This window comes from Mus caroli, unplaced genomic scaffold (assembly GCF_978045245.1).
Source record: "Mus caroli unplaced genomic scaffold, Mus_caroli_1 scaffold_7, whole genome shotgun sequence".
In the NCBI taxonomy this organism is placed as follows: domain Eukaryota; kingdom Metazoa; phylum Chordata; class Mammalia; order Rodentia; family Muridae; genus Mus; species Mus caroli.
Window position 1 is genome coordinate 119,731,802 of NW_028227262.1, and position 17,172 is coordinate 119,748,973.

General features: G+C 42.4%; 1 protein-coding gene across 5 annotated transcripts in view; it reads right to left on the bottom strand.

The window, feature by feature from the left end:
- The window catches only part of Ahcyl2 (adenosylhomocysteinase like 2), a 148,196-nt gene that overhangs the window by 22,906 nt on the left and 108,118 nt on the right, over nucleotides 1-17,172 (bottom strand). For all 5 annotated transcript variants that reach the window (XM_021164573.2, XM_021164572.2, XM_029478365.1 and 2 more), the window contains exons 5-8: nucleotides 10,596-10,698; nucleotides 8,572-8,666; nucleotides 6,227-6,333; nucleotides 3,796-3,912 (exon numbers count right to left, since the gene is read on the bottom strand). In XM_021164573.2, coding sequence (XP_021020232.1) covers nucleotides 3,796-3,912; nucleotides 6,227-6,333; nucleotides 8,572-8,666; nucleotides 10,596-10,698 — 422 coding nt within the window. The remainder of the gene's footprint in view (nucleotides 1-3,795; nucleotides 3,913-6,226; nucleotides 6,334-8,571; nucleotides 8,667-10,595; nucleotides 10,699-17,172) is intronic.

Below are 17,172 nucleotides of genomic sequence, written 5' to 3' on the forward strand. Positions count from 1 at the left end.
AAACTTCCTACTTTCTGGTGGGGACTAGCACACTCACAAGTCATGGATTATCATCACAGTGGTCTTGCAATGGCTAGCACAGCAAGGAGACCAAAGGATCTATTTCTAGGCCTCCTTTCCCTTGACCACTTTCTGAAGCTTTCCCTCATCCCCCTTCTTTTTAACTATACACAGGTGTGGTGGTCTGGAAACTTCCTTCACACTGTGCCTCTGCAAATGACAACCAGGCTGCAGACATGGACGGACTCTAGGTAGGCAGTGATTTTCCTATGACCTCAGGATTTTCCTCAAGGATAAAGGACAAAAGAGACTTCACTCAAGGAAGGACTGAGGGTAATGGTAAGCTACCTGGTGCTATTTAGTTGCCATGGCAACTCTCTAAACTTCTCTTTGGTTTTTCTGCTCCACAGCCCTAGGAGAGCTAAAACACTATCTACTCTACAATGTGAAAAGCCTAGCTGAGCTCCTTTGGAGCTTCGGGGGAATTTTTCTTCTTCCTCAAGTGGAATCTTAGTCAGCAATACACAAGGAGGAGTTGGCAGGGCTCCCTGATGCCCGTGTGATGGTGAATTCTGACTGACAACTTAAGGGGACTTAGAACCACCACGGTACCAAACCTCTGGATATGTCTTTTAGGGAGTTTCTAGACTAGGTTAACGGACATAGGAAGTCCCTCAGCATAGGTGGTACCACTCGATGGATGGGAGTCCTGGACCAAACAAAAGGAGAAAGCATCATCTTCATCTCTTTCATCAGCATTCCTCTTTGCTTTCTGACTGTGGATGACTGTCCTCCTGCCAGGACTTCCTGTCATGACCGGATTCTGCCTGTGTTGCTTTTGTCAGGTGTTTGGTTCTAGCGACATGTAAAGGGACGGATACAGCAAGTAACCATCTCAGAACTATAGAAATTAAGCATTAATACCTTTCTCATGTGGATGCTCTATTAGCCTAAGTGCCTGCCTGCTTCACTGCCCCTCCTTTTCTTTCTGGTTTTGTGAGATCTTATGTAGCACAATCTGGCCTCAAATTTGTTATATAAGAAAGAATAGCCTAGAACATTCGATTCACCTCCTGAGTGCTGGGATTACAGATGTATGCCACCATCCCTGGCTTCTACTTAGGTTTCTCTGGGGCAGTTTTCATCTCTCTTGCTTTCATCTCTACTGAGAGAACAATTTCCCTTGACCCAATTGCAGTCTGGCACTGTCTGCAGGTACCAATGAGCTTGTACCACTTAGCAAGTTTAGATGACAGCCCAGGTCCCTGCTCCTCACTGTAAAATCTAAGCATAACCTCCACTCTGCTACTTCTTGTCACTCTCGTACGCTCTTGTACAACCTTAAGATTCTTTCTTACTGAGGGAGTAAACTAGGTTGGGAGGGGCTCTATCCATTTTTCTGAATTAGTAGAGTTCTCTTCACGTATCTTTTACTGATCCTAGGCCAACTTTAGGTTCACACATCTGGTATTTGAAAAGTCTAAAAGATAGTGGTGAGTAGTTAAGTATTTTAATGAAATATATACAAATGACTATGAATGTGGTCAGAATTGAGGTATCTGTCACAATGGCACTTACCATGAGGACACTCCGTAGCTGACTACTGAGCTACATTCAGTCTGTGTGATACTATTGACTCCCTAGTAATATAGTAGGCAATGATAGGTACAATGTACATCGAACATTCCACCAAACAGAAAAAAAAAAAAAAAAAAAAAGAAAGACAAACCAGCAAAAACCTCCCTAGATTCTAACTGAATCTGAAAACTTACTATACATCAGGTTCTAGACAGACAAGCAAGGTGTTGGGTTTGGTTGCACATGCCTGTATTAAAGCACAATGAAAGAAGAACTGTGCTATTGAGGCCAGGCTGCACTATGTATCAAGTTCCAGATCAGCTGAGTGTGCACAGTGAAATGCCACCCTGACTGTTGGTCGGTTTGTTTTTTTAAAGGAGAAAGGTAACAACACTGAATAACTTCCCCTGTCTTATTAACTCTCATAATAACTCATAAAGTAAAAAAAACCTCATAAAGTAGGCCACAAAGTTACTATTTTACAGATGAGGGAATATGCAGGGAGGATAAGCAAGGGATTACAGTTAATAAATAGGTAATGGGAGCAGCATTTAAACTGAGGTCTTTCTGGACCCAGTGCCCACTGGTAGTGTCAGAGCACACACTGAATGGTTAGGAATACAGTCCACAGAACCTTTCCTCATTTTCTCTCTTAACTCATACGGGATAGAAACACTGCACTTGCCATATTCTAAGCTATTTTGATGGTTTTACTTAGACAATTACTTGAGGGCTATGATTTGGATCTAGAATGGTCCCAAAGGTTCATATGATAAAGGCTTGGTCCCCCTGCTTGCTTTACTAAAATGTGTTGAAAACTCTAAGAGGTCAAGTCTAGTGAGAGGCGTTCTAGGAACTGGCCACAGATTCTTGAAGGGGTAGAGGGGACCCAGTGCCTTCATTACTCTTTTCTTACGTCTCAGTGAGAAGCAGTCGACTTTACTTTGTCACATGATCCTGACTACCACACACTGCTTCACTGCACGCCCCAAAGCAAACACGGCCATCTGCCCACAGAGCAACACCTCTAAAACTCTGAGCCAATCAAGCTCTGGTTTTCAAAAGTCGAGAATGCCAAGTACTAGTTACACCAATGGAGCAACGCCGACTGCACACGAGGGCCTTGCCACCAATGGAACGCCGACTGCACACGAGGGCCTTGCCACCAATGGAATGCCGACTGCACACGAGGGCCTTGCTAGCAGTTAATGAAGGAACGCCAGAACACAAGGGTGGAGGCAGGGTGAATACTGTCAGACCTGCAACCCTCACACAGCAGAAAGCAGAAATGCCTCTGGGAGTTCATTTTTCCTCCCAGAAGTTTCTAAATAGTCAAGAATTCTATGGCAGTAATAACATGAGAACTATACGGTATGTTATGGGAACCATGATCTGAAATAGGATCATCTGAGATCTCTTCCAAAATCATGGTTATGCCAATTTAATAGCACAAAATAGAAACTCTGCTTACTAACAGTGGCTAATCTCAATCATTTTTTTATTTCATTGCCTATTTTATTATTATTTTAAGTTGAGATTATTCTCATCTCAGACTTGTTATATAGCCTAGGTTGCTCTTTTTTTTTTTTTTTTTTTTTTTTTAGATATTTTCTTTATTTACATTTCAAATGTCATCCCCTTTTCTGGTTTCCCCTCTGAAGACCCCCTCTCCTATCTCCCCTCCCCCGTTCACCAACCCACCCATGCCCACTTCCTGGCCCTGGCCGTCCCCTACACTGAGGCATAGACGCTTCACAGGACCAAGGGCCTCTCCTCCCATTCATGACCGACTAGGCCATCCTCTGCTACATACGCATCAATTCTTTTTTAAAATTTTGTTTACTTTTATGTGCATGAGTGCTTTGTCTGAATATGTTTGCCTGGTACCTGTGGCGGCCAAAAGAGGGCACCAGATCTCCTGGGTCTGGAATTACAGACATCTGTCAGCTACCATGTGGGTACTGGGAATTAAACACAGGCCCCTCTGGAATAGGAGCAAGGGCTCTTAATCTCTGAGCCAAATCTCTAGCCCCAGTCTAATATCCTAAGTGAAAGAGATTTTTCTTTTAATGGTGAGTGATAGCAACTGAGCTCCAGGTTACACAGTCCTGGGTGTGATGTGGTTGAACATGAAACAGTTCCAGAAATAACTAAAACCAAAGAAGCTGGAGCTGTCAGGCAATAACCCAAGATCACCTCAAAGATAACAGACATTACCCGTCAAGAATAGATTCACGGCAACAGTAGAGGTTATCAAATTTCTGCTTAGTGACTGAGTCATTGACGTTCATGGCGGGAACACACAGCTTCCCAGCTTTGGACAGTTGGTACAGCCTGGGAAGGAAAGAGGCAAGAGGAACATAAAACAGCCAGACATTACAACCTACGATTGGTTTCATGTCTAATCCCTGAAATATACTGATGGACTGAGCATGAAAGAAAAGATATAACTAATTCCATCCTACAAGACAGGTACAGAGAAACAGATAATGTATTTCTAGAGGCTGTATCCAGCCTGGCAATAAAGCTCATATTTAAAAAACTATGTAGGGAAAATCTTTGATCCAACTATGTTTTAAGATCTTAATAAATTTAATTGCATATAAATCTTTTTCGTTTTTATTTTTAAAGATGGAGACTTCTGTTGTGAGATAGGGTCTCACTGTGGAGTCCTGGCTGGCCTGGAACTCACAGAGATCCACTGGCCTCTGCTGGCATCAAAGGCATGCACTGCCATGCCCACTGCCAGACTGAGACTTTAGAAAAGTCCCTAGCTTTATTGTATGTGTATGAGTGTTTACTTGAATGCATGTATGTTCAAGGCATGGGTGCCTAGTGCCTGTGGAGGCCCAAAGAGGATGTCAGATCTTCTGGAACTTGAGTAACCAACGTTGTGAGATGCCAGGTAGATCCTAGGAGCCAACTCTGGGTCCTCTGCAAATGTAGCAAGAGCTCTTAAACCACTGAGCAATCTCTTCCAACCTTCATATAAATTTTATATTCCTTTTTAATAATTAAAAAAAGAAGTAATGTGGGGGCTAGAGAAGTGACTCAGTGGTTGAGAGTGTGTTTCCTGCTCATCCAGAGACTGATCTGGCATCACCTGCCACTCTGTCTTCAGGAAACCTATGCACGTGCACTCGCGTGCACACACACACACACACACACACACACACACACACAATCTTAAAAATAGCTTTAAAAGAACTAATTTTAAACAATACTTTAAAAAATCCAGCATAAGCCGGGTGTGGTGGCGCATGCCTTTAATCCCAGCACTTGGGAGGCAGAGGCAGGCGGATTTCTGAGTTCGAGGCCAGCCTGGTCTACAAAGAGAGTTCCAGGACAGCCAGGGCTACACAGAGAAACCCTGTCTCAAAAAACCAAAAAAAAAAAAAAAAAAAAAATCCAGCATAATCTTACCGTTATTAGTAGTTTCCAATTCATAACAACAATATACAAACCCATAAAATGCATGGCTATACATACATGAGTTTAAAAACTAAGTCCATTAAAAAGGAGAAGTATTTGTTTTATTAAAAATTCACCTCCTGGGGCTAGGATAAGGCTCAGTGGGTAAGGGCTCTGCCAAACTTAACATTCTGAGCTCAATTTGTAGCTTTAATATGGTGAAAAAAACCTAATTTCCACAAGTTGTCTTTTCTTGTGGTATCTACATTTGTGACATGCAAGTATGTGAGCACGCATGTATACACATATAAATTTAAAAACGTAGCCCATTCTAAGAATCAGAAGGTTGTTGAAAGCTATAGGGCTTTTTGTTTTTTACTTTTATGTGCATTGGTGCTTTCCCTGCCATGTGTGTCCCTGTGAAGGCATTGGGTCTCCTGGAACAGGAGTTACAGACAGTTGTGAGCTGCCATGTGTGTACTGGGAATTAAACCTGAGTCTTTTGGAAGAGCAGCCAGTGTTCCTAGCCACTAAGCCATCTCTCCATTCCTAAGCTATAGTTTTATATGTTCAAGAGATTGGAAAACATTAAAGCAGTCATGGTGGCATGCTTTGAGTGAAAGTTTTTTTTCATGCTTTCAATTCTTTTTTTGTTTTGTTTGTTTTTTTTCGAGACAGGGTTTCTCTGTGTAGTCCTGGCTGTCTCTGTAGACCAGGCTGGCCTCAAACTCATTAATCTTCCTGCCTCTGCCTCCCAAGTGCTGGGATTAAAGGCGTGTGCCACCACTGCCCAGCGCTTTCAATTCTTTATTGGTGAATATGACTAACAGAGATGGTTCTAGTTTTATCCAAGGCTACTTTGTGATGGAACCCAAAGCCCTGGCTTGCTGTCGTCTGTGAGAGAGGACAAAGGTTATTATCTACTGTGAGTCTCTATCACACAACAGTGTCTGGCTCACTGTAGTAGTTCAATAAATATTTACCAAAAGAATTGTCCAAAAAGAGCAAACAGTCACTGCACCACAGCGACAAGAAAACATGAGGACCCTATCTGCTTCTTCATCTGAGTTGCTCACCATTTTAGGTTTGCAATTTGTGTTGTTAATTAAAATAAATGTCTAGCCTTAGATTTGTTACCTTATAGAAAAACTTCAATTTTCCACATAATGTAATATGTTCTACAGACATGTGACCATAAGATTGTATATGTAAGTTAGGGATGACTGTTAAATCTTACCTATGGACTCCAGTAACACTCTCCTCGACTATGCCTTTAATTTTCTTAAACATGTTGGGATACTTTTTATAAATCCAGTGAGTCAGATCTCCTCCATCATCCAGTATCTGCAACAGAAGCACCAGGACTGTCATTTGTCTTGATGAAGCTGTAGGCTTCAGGGTCTTTTAGGGTACTGTATCCCAATTCCTAATTACCAATGTACAGGTACTTAAAATCTTCCATATAGTTATAAGAAGTAACTCAAAGTCTGAGTAAATACACTAACCTACCGAATAAAGAGCCACTATACTCTAAGAAGAGAGACGGGGAGAAAGGCCACCTCTAAGTCTCTCAGTCACAAGACCCAGCGGCATTATCTATGTTATTAAACCACATTGCAACATATGGTTATCTATGGATAATCAGCTCAGGAGGCTATCAAGACCTCTAGTTCTCAAATACACTGCAGATCTTTAAAAAACTCAATTCTAGCTGCTGATTTTAGTACTTTAAATACATTCAGCTATGGTTTAGTTTAAATAAAAGGACAGATAATTAGTCTCCCTTGAAGAACAATGGCTTTTAAACCTCAAGTTGTTAATCTTTTACTTCTCCCAAAGCTCAGGCACTCTCCCACCCAATGTCTCAGGCGGCACTGAGGTTTTGCCTAGCTCAACCTCGCACTCTGTATAAGCCAAATTAAAAATAACCAGGGAACCGTGCAGCATGTAGGTGTATAAGCATGCCTCTGAACAGCTCATCACTATTTCAAGTCGAGATTAAAGATAAATACAATGCTGTGCCCAATAGAGCTTCCATCAGCGGGGAAGGTTTCTGAATTATAAGTCAGGCACAAGGCAGAGGCATGTCAGCCCTTCAGGACTGTTAAGGGTCTCATCAGGACTTTTCCAAGTTGTTACGCCTATCCTGGTCCGTGGCTGCAGAACTCAGTCATCCTCTGCTGGCTTAAGTCTTCTTTAAACTTCAGGATATCACGCTAAAGTATCAAAAATGCCATCCTGAAGCCCAGGGCACACAAAACACCCAACCTCAGGTCTATCATCTGATCTTTGCTTCTGCTCCTACTATTACTATATTATGTCTGACTCAATCAAATCTTGATTGAGGGTAGGGACCGAGGCAGAACTCTCATTAGAACTCTTAGCCTTGCTACATACCTACAGATAGAATCCCTAAGAACCAATGAATGTTCCCAAGAAATCCAAAAGAGGGGCCAGGGATATAGATGAAGGGTAGAGACCATTTCAATCCCCGCTGCCTTCCGCCTCTGGCCCTACTTCCCACCTTCTCTTCTGAGACAGTATCCTAACCTGGAGCTTATTATTTGGGTTAGACTAGCTGACACTGACACCCCAGGGCTCTCCCTTTTTCTTAAGTCCCATGCTGTGCTAATGAGTGCCTGTTACCACACCTGGCTTTTATGGGAACTAGGGATCCTAATTCACCTCCTCATGTTTGGGCAGCAAGCCTTTACCCAATGAACCATCTCTCCCACCTGACCTGTACCCCCTAATCCTCCTGCTGGGATTGATGATAGACATGTGTTACTACACCTGGTTTACACAGTGCTGGGGAGAAAATCCAGGCCTTCATGCAGGCCAGACAAGTACTCTACCAACTGAGCTACTTTCCCTTTTAAACAAAGGTATCTGGCACAGTCAAGGAGTTGCTATTTATAGTATTTATTTAGAGACTGCAGCCTATAAACTGTCCTGTGCTGTCCTACTGCAGAAAGTTCTTGACTTCAGATAATCCTCTTCTTCCCGAGGGTATGATGTAAGGAAAAGTACGGGTTTTGTCCGGTGAATCCTATTTTGTGAGGCAACAACTCTTTTGATCCTTGTGCTGTCTCCACTAACGTTTCTAGCAGCTGTGTTGGCTCCACGGACTGCAAAGGTTCTGGGTACAATGCCACAGCCCCTGTGTTCATGACTATAAAATTAGCTTTATACCCTAGAGACATGCACCCTGGAGCAACTGTGAAAAGGGGACAGAAAGGTGTCACTTCTGCACTTTAGTCAGTCATGTGTGATTCCTGGGTATCGTTTTAATGTTACTGATAAATGCAAAAGCTTTCTGGCTGGCCTCAAACTCATGACCTGCCTGTCTTGGCTTCCCAAATGTGGGTACAGTTGCATCCCACCACTGAGCTAAGAGAGATTCTTTGCTGTTATAAAGCTCAGTATCTAGAGGTATCCTAAGAAGACCCCTGAACTCTGCTGGATACCCGTGTATGCTGGACAGAAATGGATCCACTTTCCTTTCTTTTATTGGGAAAGCCCAACCCCGTCTTTCCCATCATCAGCTCTCTCCTCATGAACTGCATTCAGACTCTGACCCACCATGTTTGGCTGCCAGCCCTCCACATTCACACATCTGTCGATGCACCACCAAAAGTCATCTTCTGATTCTCCTTTCCAGGCAAAGACGGGAAACCCTAAGAATAATCAAAAGAACAGAGGAAAACTGTTACATGCTACAAAAGGGACAACTCCAAATGTTTTCCTTTTGCTCCATTCTTTGGAGTAACTTCTTTCACTGGTTAATATCGACTTCAAGTCCCCTTATCCATACATTTTCCTGTAGGGCTATTCTGCTCTTCTTGGCTCAAAGGACAAGCAGCAAGAATGTAAGAGTTGCTAAAAATAGGACTATTGGAGGGAAAAGAGGAAACCAGAAATACGTTCTTGGTCCACTCAAGCTGGCAGTCTCATCATCTCCCAAGCCCACTTGTTTTCCTTCTATCAGGATCTCCACATGCTTCACAGGGAAACTCTGACCTACTGAAGTGCCTGCTCCACATCACAGCCTAGTCAAATGTCATGTACACTATGCAGCCTGCTTAACTGAGCTGGGTGAGAAACAAATGAATCTCAAGTTTCTAATCCATTGCTTTAGATTTATGTATTACTGAACATAGGTTTATCTGTTTTTGTAGTGTTGGGGAATGAAGCTGAATTCACAGAGTACACTAAACCAGTGCTCTACCACTGAACTTCATCCCTAGCCCAACTTATTCATTCATTCATTCACTCATTATTTATTCATGCAGGTAGTTTTGAGACCTCTTACCATGGATTCCAGGCCATCCTCAAACTTGTGGCCATTCTCATGTCTCAGCCTTCTGAGGGCTGTGTTGGCAGGTGTGAGCCATGTCTGGGATTGCAGGTGTGAGCCATGGCTGTGAAGGCAGGTGTGAGCCATGGCTGAGATGGCAGGTGTGAGCCATGGCTGTGATGGCAGGTGTGAGCCATGGCTGTGATAGCAGGTGTGAGCCATGGCTGTGATGGCAGGTGTGAGCCATGGCTGTGATGGCAGGTGTGAGCCATGGCTGTGATAGCAGGTGTGAGCCATGGCTGTGATGGCAGGTGTGAGCCATGGCTGTGATGGCAGGTGTGAGCCATGATCTCCAACTTTCTTTTTGAAAATTTTTATTTTGAGACAAGATTTACTACGTTCTCCAGTCAAGTCCTGAACTATGGTCCTTTGGCCTCAACCTTCCTAGAAAGCTGGGATGACAGAGATGTCACTGTGCCTGGCCTCGAATATGGGTTTAGCAGTTACGGCATTTTATCAAACCAGTCTTTTAATTATCACTTATGTAAGTATATAATCTTCTCTGTCACAATATAATGTTGTGAGGGCAAAGATATTTTTAATTGTCAATAGTCATGTGCTAGGAAAAAAAGACAAAGAAATATATGCCTGCTTACAATTCACTGGATATATACTTAATATTCTTATAATTTTCTATCATACATAAGGAGTAAATTTTTATAAATTAATTCAAGAACTAATGAAATATCAAGAGTACTAGTCACAGGAGAGAGATGTGTGTTCTGTAGGCTTTTCCTGGTATCTAAGTAGTTTTGGTACCAAACCATGTATTACACAGCAGGAAAAGAGAAAGCTGATAGAAACCAAATTTTTCTTTCTTTTTGTCCTTCAAACATTAGCGGACACTTTAATCAATTAATCTGCCAGGCCAAGTCTTTTTTACTGCTGAAGCAGACAAACTAAACATTAAAGCAGGGTAAGCCATTTACTGGAAAACCTGCAGGACCACAAACTATGGCTTGGGTGTTCCATATTACTGTGAGTGGTGAGTAGTGTTCATTGGTGATCCCTTTGTGAATGGAAGCAGTGTAACGAGAACATGAGACACGGGCAGCTATTTGCCAACTGTAAAGACCAGTTAACTAAATCATGTTTGAGTAAAGAAGTCCTCCAAGAGAACAAATCAACAGGATCCATTGCTTCAAAGGCAGCTGCCTTACAGCCAATCTTCCTTAAAGATTTGCGTTGAAACACTGGAACTTCTTGAAGACTTATCTTAGATAAAGACAGAACAGAGTCCAACTCTTACCACTTTCTGCGAGAGCAGCAGCTACTTCATTGAGGGTGGAGTAGATGTTGCAGGCAGCCCATCGGCACTGTGCCCCCAGAGCACCCAGCGTCTCCATAAGCACCTGTGTTAAAGAGTGGGGAGACAACCAAGCCTGCATCACACACCTACTTAAGACTTAGTTTATTTTCTGTTAAAGACAGGGTCTCATGTAGCTGGGCACTCTTGCTCCACCTCCTTTCACTTCGCCAGCGTTGCGATTACAGCCATGCGCACCACTCCTGGCTGTGCTTCTGTCTCTATACATCTTGATACAATACATCAAGAGTAAACTAGGCCAAGTATTTCAAGTTGTATTTTATTGAACAGCTTCAGTATTTTCAACATAGGGCAGAGAAGTAGGCTCCAGTAAACTGACTCTATACTTTCCCCAGTAAGAGTAATTAAGAATTTTAGAGAAAAAAATTTTGTATCAAAATACAGACATACAGTTTTGGATCTCTTTCAGATACATAAAGTACGGACAGTTCCAACGTGAAAAGATTACATAATGCTGGGGATGCAGAGTGTTTGCCTTGTATATAGGAAGCCCTGGGTTAGATTCCCAGCACCTAATCAAACTAGGCATAGTGGCACAGGCCTAGAATCCAGCACTGGTTAAGTGGAGGGAAGAGAACCAGATGGTCAAAGTCATCTTTTAAAGTTTGAGGTCAATTTGGAGTACAAGCCCTGATGTAGACTGGGACTGTTTCATTCTTGGCAAAGCATGGAAGGAAATGGTAGTTACATATATAAGGGTAAGAAAAATTTGCGAAAATTTAAATTAAAGGCCAAATGTAGAAAGGAAGTGTGTAATTTGGAATTCTGCATTGCTCCTACTAGACACAAGCTTTCATACTCACAGGCAAGGTCCTTTCCAGGAGCACCTGCCCAGTACTCACAAGAAAAGCTAGAGTCAAGGGGCTGACTGCCAATACACTAGTCCTCTCACAGAAAGCAAAAGCCTTACATAACAGAAGTTTAGCAATCATGTCTGCATTAAGAGCCATGCAAAAACTCTTCATGGGGGACAGGAAAGCAAAACTGGAAGATTCACAGGGACTGTCCAGAGCTCAGGGTAGGTCACTATTTATAATACTATAAAAGATCCATTACTTCTCTCTTTTTCCAAAGACAAGAAAGTATCTTCTGCTAGACTTACCAACTAAAAGAAAAAAATTGGCAGCTATAGAAAGCAACAGAGACACTAGGAAAGCCCTCCCCTCACAGATGCCTGCTTAGTATTGACTGGATCAGAAGACTCAAGACCCTCATTTACCCTCACCAAGAAGGCTAGCCCTACCACAAACAACAGTCAATGGCTACAGGAGACCCCTCTGTGGCATACTGGTGTTCAAGTAGCTGAAAGCTGAGGGCAAAGTAGAAAACACCAGGGAAATCCCTTCAACAACCTTTAATAGGTTGATAGGTCTGAGTAACCTATCATCTTCAGTCCACTGCTGAAGAAACCTGAAGCCTATAGCGCTCAACCCAGCTGGAATTCCAGGCAGTTCACGACTCTGATGGAAATGAAAAACTCATCAAAGCTTTTCAAGATGTGAAAACAAAAGCTAGAAGTTCATTTGCCTAGCATCTCAAAGCACTGGATTTGACCTTCAGCGCTCTGTAAATTAGGTGTGGTGGCACGTGCCTGTAATCCCAGCACTCAGAGGAAACCCAACTAGAAGTACAAGGTCATCCTTAGCTACATGGAGATTTCAAATTCAAGGGAAGCTTGGTTTAAGGGAGGCTGTCTCAAAGAAAGCAAAACAAAAGCTATGATTAATAACATGTTTATGTTAATAAAAAATAACATTATTCACAAACAGGGAAGTTAACAGAGATAGAAACTATAAAAACAAGTGAAATACAATGCCAGAAACAAACAGACAAAAAAAAAAAAAAAAAAAAAAAAAGGATCACAACATAATGAAAAGCCATGTAAGGTTCTAAGAATCCTTACAGTCTTTCTAGACTGGGCACTTTCAAGGACAGTTAGTCACCAAGACAGCAGAAGAGAAATTACAAACTAAAACACAAAGAGCAAAGGAGAGTAGGAAAACAAAACCAAACAAACTGAACAGACCAGCCATGATGAATGGGATATTATCAAATGATCTGACACATGTCACGGAAGTTCCCAAAAGTAAAGACAGAGAGAACAGAGCAAAGCAAATCCATTTAGAGTTAGTGAGCAGTCACTTTCCAAAATTAACAAAAGAGGATCCAGGAACAAGAACTGAATAGTGCCAAGGTCCACTGAAAGTAGCCCCTGTGAGTTCCTTTAAAAAGGTCTTATTCCAAGGCGTGTATGGGAAGAGTAGATAGGAGTAGATCATCATGTACCAGAAACAAGGAAAAATACTTGAGGAATGAAAAGAAAGGCCAAACGACAAAGACAAAGGGCTGGGACGAAACTCAGGAAAATGCTGGCTTGCAAGCATGAGGACCCAAGTTTAGTCTCCAAGATCTTCATGTAAAACAAAATTAGGGGGGAAAGGCTGACCACAGCAGACTGCTGAAGCTTGTTGCCTGCTTGGAGAGCACCAGGCTAGTGAAGAGACCCTGTTTCAAACAAAGTGGATAACTATTTAGGGAAAAGGACAGCTGATTTTATTTTCTGACTGTATACACAGGCACAAATGTACACAGACACACACAACACACACACAAATTTTAAAGTGGGCTGGAGGGGTATCTCATCAGGTAAAGTGCAAGGAGGGCCTGAGTACGGATGCCCAGCACGCATGTAGAAAGCTGGCACAGTGGACCGTGCCTGTAATCCCAATGGTGTGTGCCTGGATTCCAGCACCGAGAGGTGGTGAGGGGAGGGCCCTGAGGCTTGCTGGCCAGATAGACAGCTATTCGAGCCAAATCAGTGAGCTCTAGATTCAGCTGGAGTATGCCTAAAAAAATAAGATGGAATGTGACTGAGGGAGACAACTGAGGTTGACTTCTAGCCTCCACATGCATACACACATATATGAACACAAACAGAGACCCTCTCCCTGCCCCACATACATGGGGGGGGCAAGGAGAAAGAGAGAAAGAAACAATTTTAAAAAATAAGCCATAGAAACCACATTTGGGGCATCTTTTGGCCAAACCGAGGATAAAATAAGCATTAAAATATTGAAAATAGTAGATTATAACTCATTAAATAAGAACAGGAAACAATGGGTTGGGCATGGAAAAACTGCTGAAGGAATGTCATTAACTCAAGGATAACTTCCCACCTTAATGAGAGTAAGAACTTGCATTCAAAAATTGTCAAGTGTGGTGTTGTGTATACTTATAATCGTGCTCCCAGGAGGCAGGACTGTATACTTATAATCGTGCTCCCAGGAGGCAGCACGGAGTTTAGTTTAAGGATAGACTGGGACACACAGACAATTCCAAGCTACTTTGGGTTACATACATAGTGAGACCATCTAGAAAAATTAAAAACAAGGTACCACCAAGATGGCTTAAAAGGTAAATTCCTTGGCTGCTAAGCCTGAAGAAGGTTTTGGCTACCCTGAAACTGGAGTTACAGGCCATTGTGAGCCTCCAACACGTGCTGAGAAACAAACTCTGGTCCTCTGCAAGAGTAGCAAGCACTCTTAACTGCTGAGCCATGTCTCTCCAGTTCCTTGACTTAAATTTATTATAATTTAGTAGCAACAGCAATGAAATTAGGTTAGAAGACCCAACTAAGAAATGATTAACTACATACTAGAGGGCACATAGGAGACTACCCCCTTTTTCCTCCTTGTTTCTTTTGGGAGGGGCTGGGTCTTATGTAACCCAATAGCCCCGGCTGGCCACAAGCTAGTTCACTAGGTAGTGGAGGATGACCCTGAACTTGTAATATTCTTGCCAGCCTTTCTAGAGCTGGGACCACAGGAAAGCACCACCATGTTGGGTTTAATGGTGGTGGGGATCAAACTCATGGCTTTGTGGTGCTAGGCAAGCAGTCCACTAACTAAGCTACATCTCTAGCCCTCAGTCTTTATATTTCTGTATTATATAGAGGTAATATTAGATTATTATATAATTAACACAAGCATAGTTTGTTTACAGACATTAAAAAAATTAGGGTAGAAATAATAAAATGATATTAAATTGGTTAATTAATAATAATTCATTCATTCAGGAAAATAGTCTGAGATAAAAACAAACTAGATATAACTTAGCAACATGAGCCAGTATGTAGAGGACTTCCTATTTTAAGCTATCACACTGAATTCTCATGTGAGAAGCCTAGGGAAGGTTTTAAGCATGCTTTGCCTCAATTCATTAATCTGTAGCTCCAAAAAGAAATTAATTTTTAATTTATTGTGTTAATTTTAGGAATTCAGGGTATCCTTTTCCTCAGAGCCATTTAACTCAGCAATCTCAGAGGGAATTCAGATGCTATCTGTTTCCATGGAATCTCTGTCTGCCCTTCATTAACAATGTGACCATGTAAGTGAGTGCTGAGGGACAGACAGTCTCTTCCAAGTTGACTGATGTGCCGGGGATAAAGTTCAGTGATAGGAATGCCTGTCCAGTCTGTGTAAGACCCTGGGTTCAATCTCCTGCACTGAAAAACAAACAATTTAACTAACTAACTAACTAACTAACTAACTGGGTCTGGTACACATTTCTGAAATCCCAGCACTCAGGAAAGAGGCAGGAAGATCAGGTGTTTGACCAATACCAACTTCATCTGCTACGTAGCAATGTCAGCTTGAGACCTTTGTTAGCATGAGACCTTGTCTGGAAAACAAAACAAAACAAAACAAAACAAAGGCTGGTTCACTGGGTAAAGTGCTTGTTGTGCAAGCAAGGAGGCCTGAATTCTGATCACCAACACCCATGTACAAGCTGGGTGCCATGGAGTGCCTCTGTGAGCCTGCTGATAGGGAGCAGGACAAGTGTATCTCTGAGGCTTTCTGGCCGGTCACTCCAGCCAATCAGTAAGCTGCAGGTTCAGTGAGATCTCTCTCTCTCTCTCTCTGTTTTTTTGTTTGTTTTGTTTTGTTTTGTTTTGTTTTGAGACAGGGTTTCTCTGTGTAGCCTTGGCTGTCCTGGAACTCACTCTGTACACCAGGCTGGCCTCAAACTCAGAAATCCACCTGCCTTTGCCTCTCAAGTGCTGGGATTAAAGTGTGTGCCACCACTGCCTGTCGAGAAACCCTTCTCAAAAAATAAGATGATAGTGACTGAAGATCCCCACCTCTGGCCTCTACAAACACACACACACACACACACACACACACACACACACACACAGAGAGAGAGAGAGAGAGAGAGAGAGAGAGAGAGAGAGAGAGCACAGAACAAAGACATAGAGCACATGCACACTAGCTAGTTTTTGTATGGTGGCATATACCACCCATAATTCTAGCATCTGGGAGATTGAGACAGGAGATCATGAGTTCAAGGCCAGCCTCAGCCACCCAGCAGTTTTGAGGCCCATCTGGGCTACATGAGACCCTGTCTTAGAAGAAAGAGAGAGGGAGAAAGAAGATGATTTAAGTCTTACAAGTCCCATAAAAAGTGCTAGAATGTTTTCAATACACCACTTTTCCTATGGATCTCAATGTATTTGGAACTCCAAACCTACTACATTTTGGATGACAACTCAAAAGAAGAGATGTAGAGTAGTACTATAGGGCTACTTAGTTTGCCACAGTGATTGTCGGGGGAAGAAGGGCCAGGGATCTGAAACACTGAAGATTAGGATATCCACTTACAAGAAAAAACTGCTGATCTGGAATAAACTTCATTTGTCCTAATGAAAGTTCACATGGGTGAAAATCCTAACTTAAAATTATTTGGTCTTAGAGACTATCGGTACTGACAGAGTATTTTCTATAGTTAAGTAACAGTCCTTCTAGGAGCGCAACAATTGTATCAGTGTAGAGAATGCTGACTTCTCACTGTGGTTGTCGGAGTTGGAAAGAGTTGCTTTTCTTTCATAAAATCAATGAAAATGTTGTTCTAATATTCCGGACATAAGGCCAGGCATGGCGGTGCATGTCTATAATTACAATACTCAGGAGACAGAAGGATTAAACATTCAAGCTAGCTTTAGCTAAAATAGCAAGTTAGAAACCAGTAGAGGATACATGAGATACTGCCACAAACAAACAAACAAACAAACAAAACAAACAAACAAACAAACGAGCAAGCCGGACGTGGTGGCGCACGCCTTTAACGCCAGCACTCGGGAGGCAGAGGCAGGCGGATTTCTGAGTTCGAGGCCAGCCTGGTCTACAGAATGAGTTCCAGGACAGCCAGGGCTACACAGAGAAACCCTGTCTCAAAACAAACAAACAAACAAAACCAAAAACAAACAAACAAACAAACAAACAGAAACGAGCAAAAAACAGGAGCTGGAAAGATGGCTCAACAGTTGAGAGCAGAGTTTGGCTCTCAGCACCCACAGTCTATAATGCCTTTTCTAGAGTGTTCAGCACCCACAGTCTATAATGCCATTTCTAGAGTGTTCTGTGTTCTCTTCTGGCCTCTGCAGGCACTATAGCACATGGACACCTACATACTCACAAGCAAACCACTCATTCACATAAGA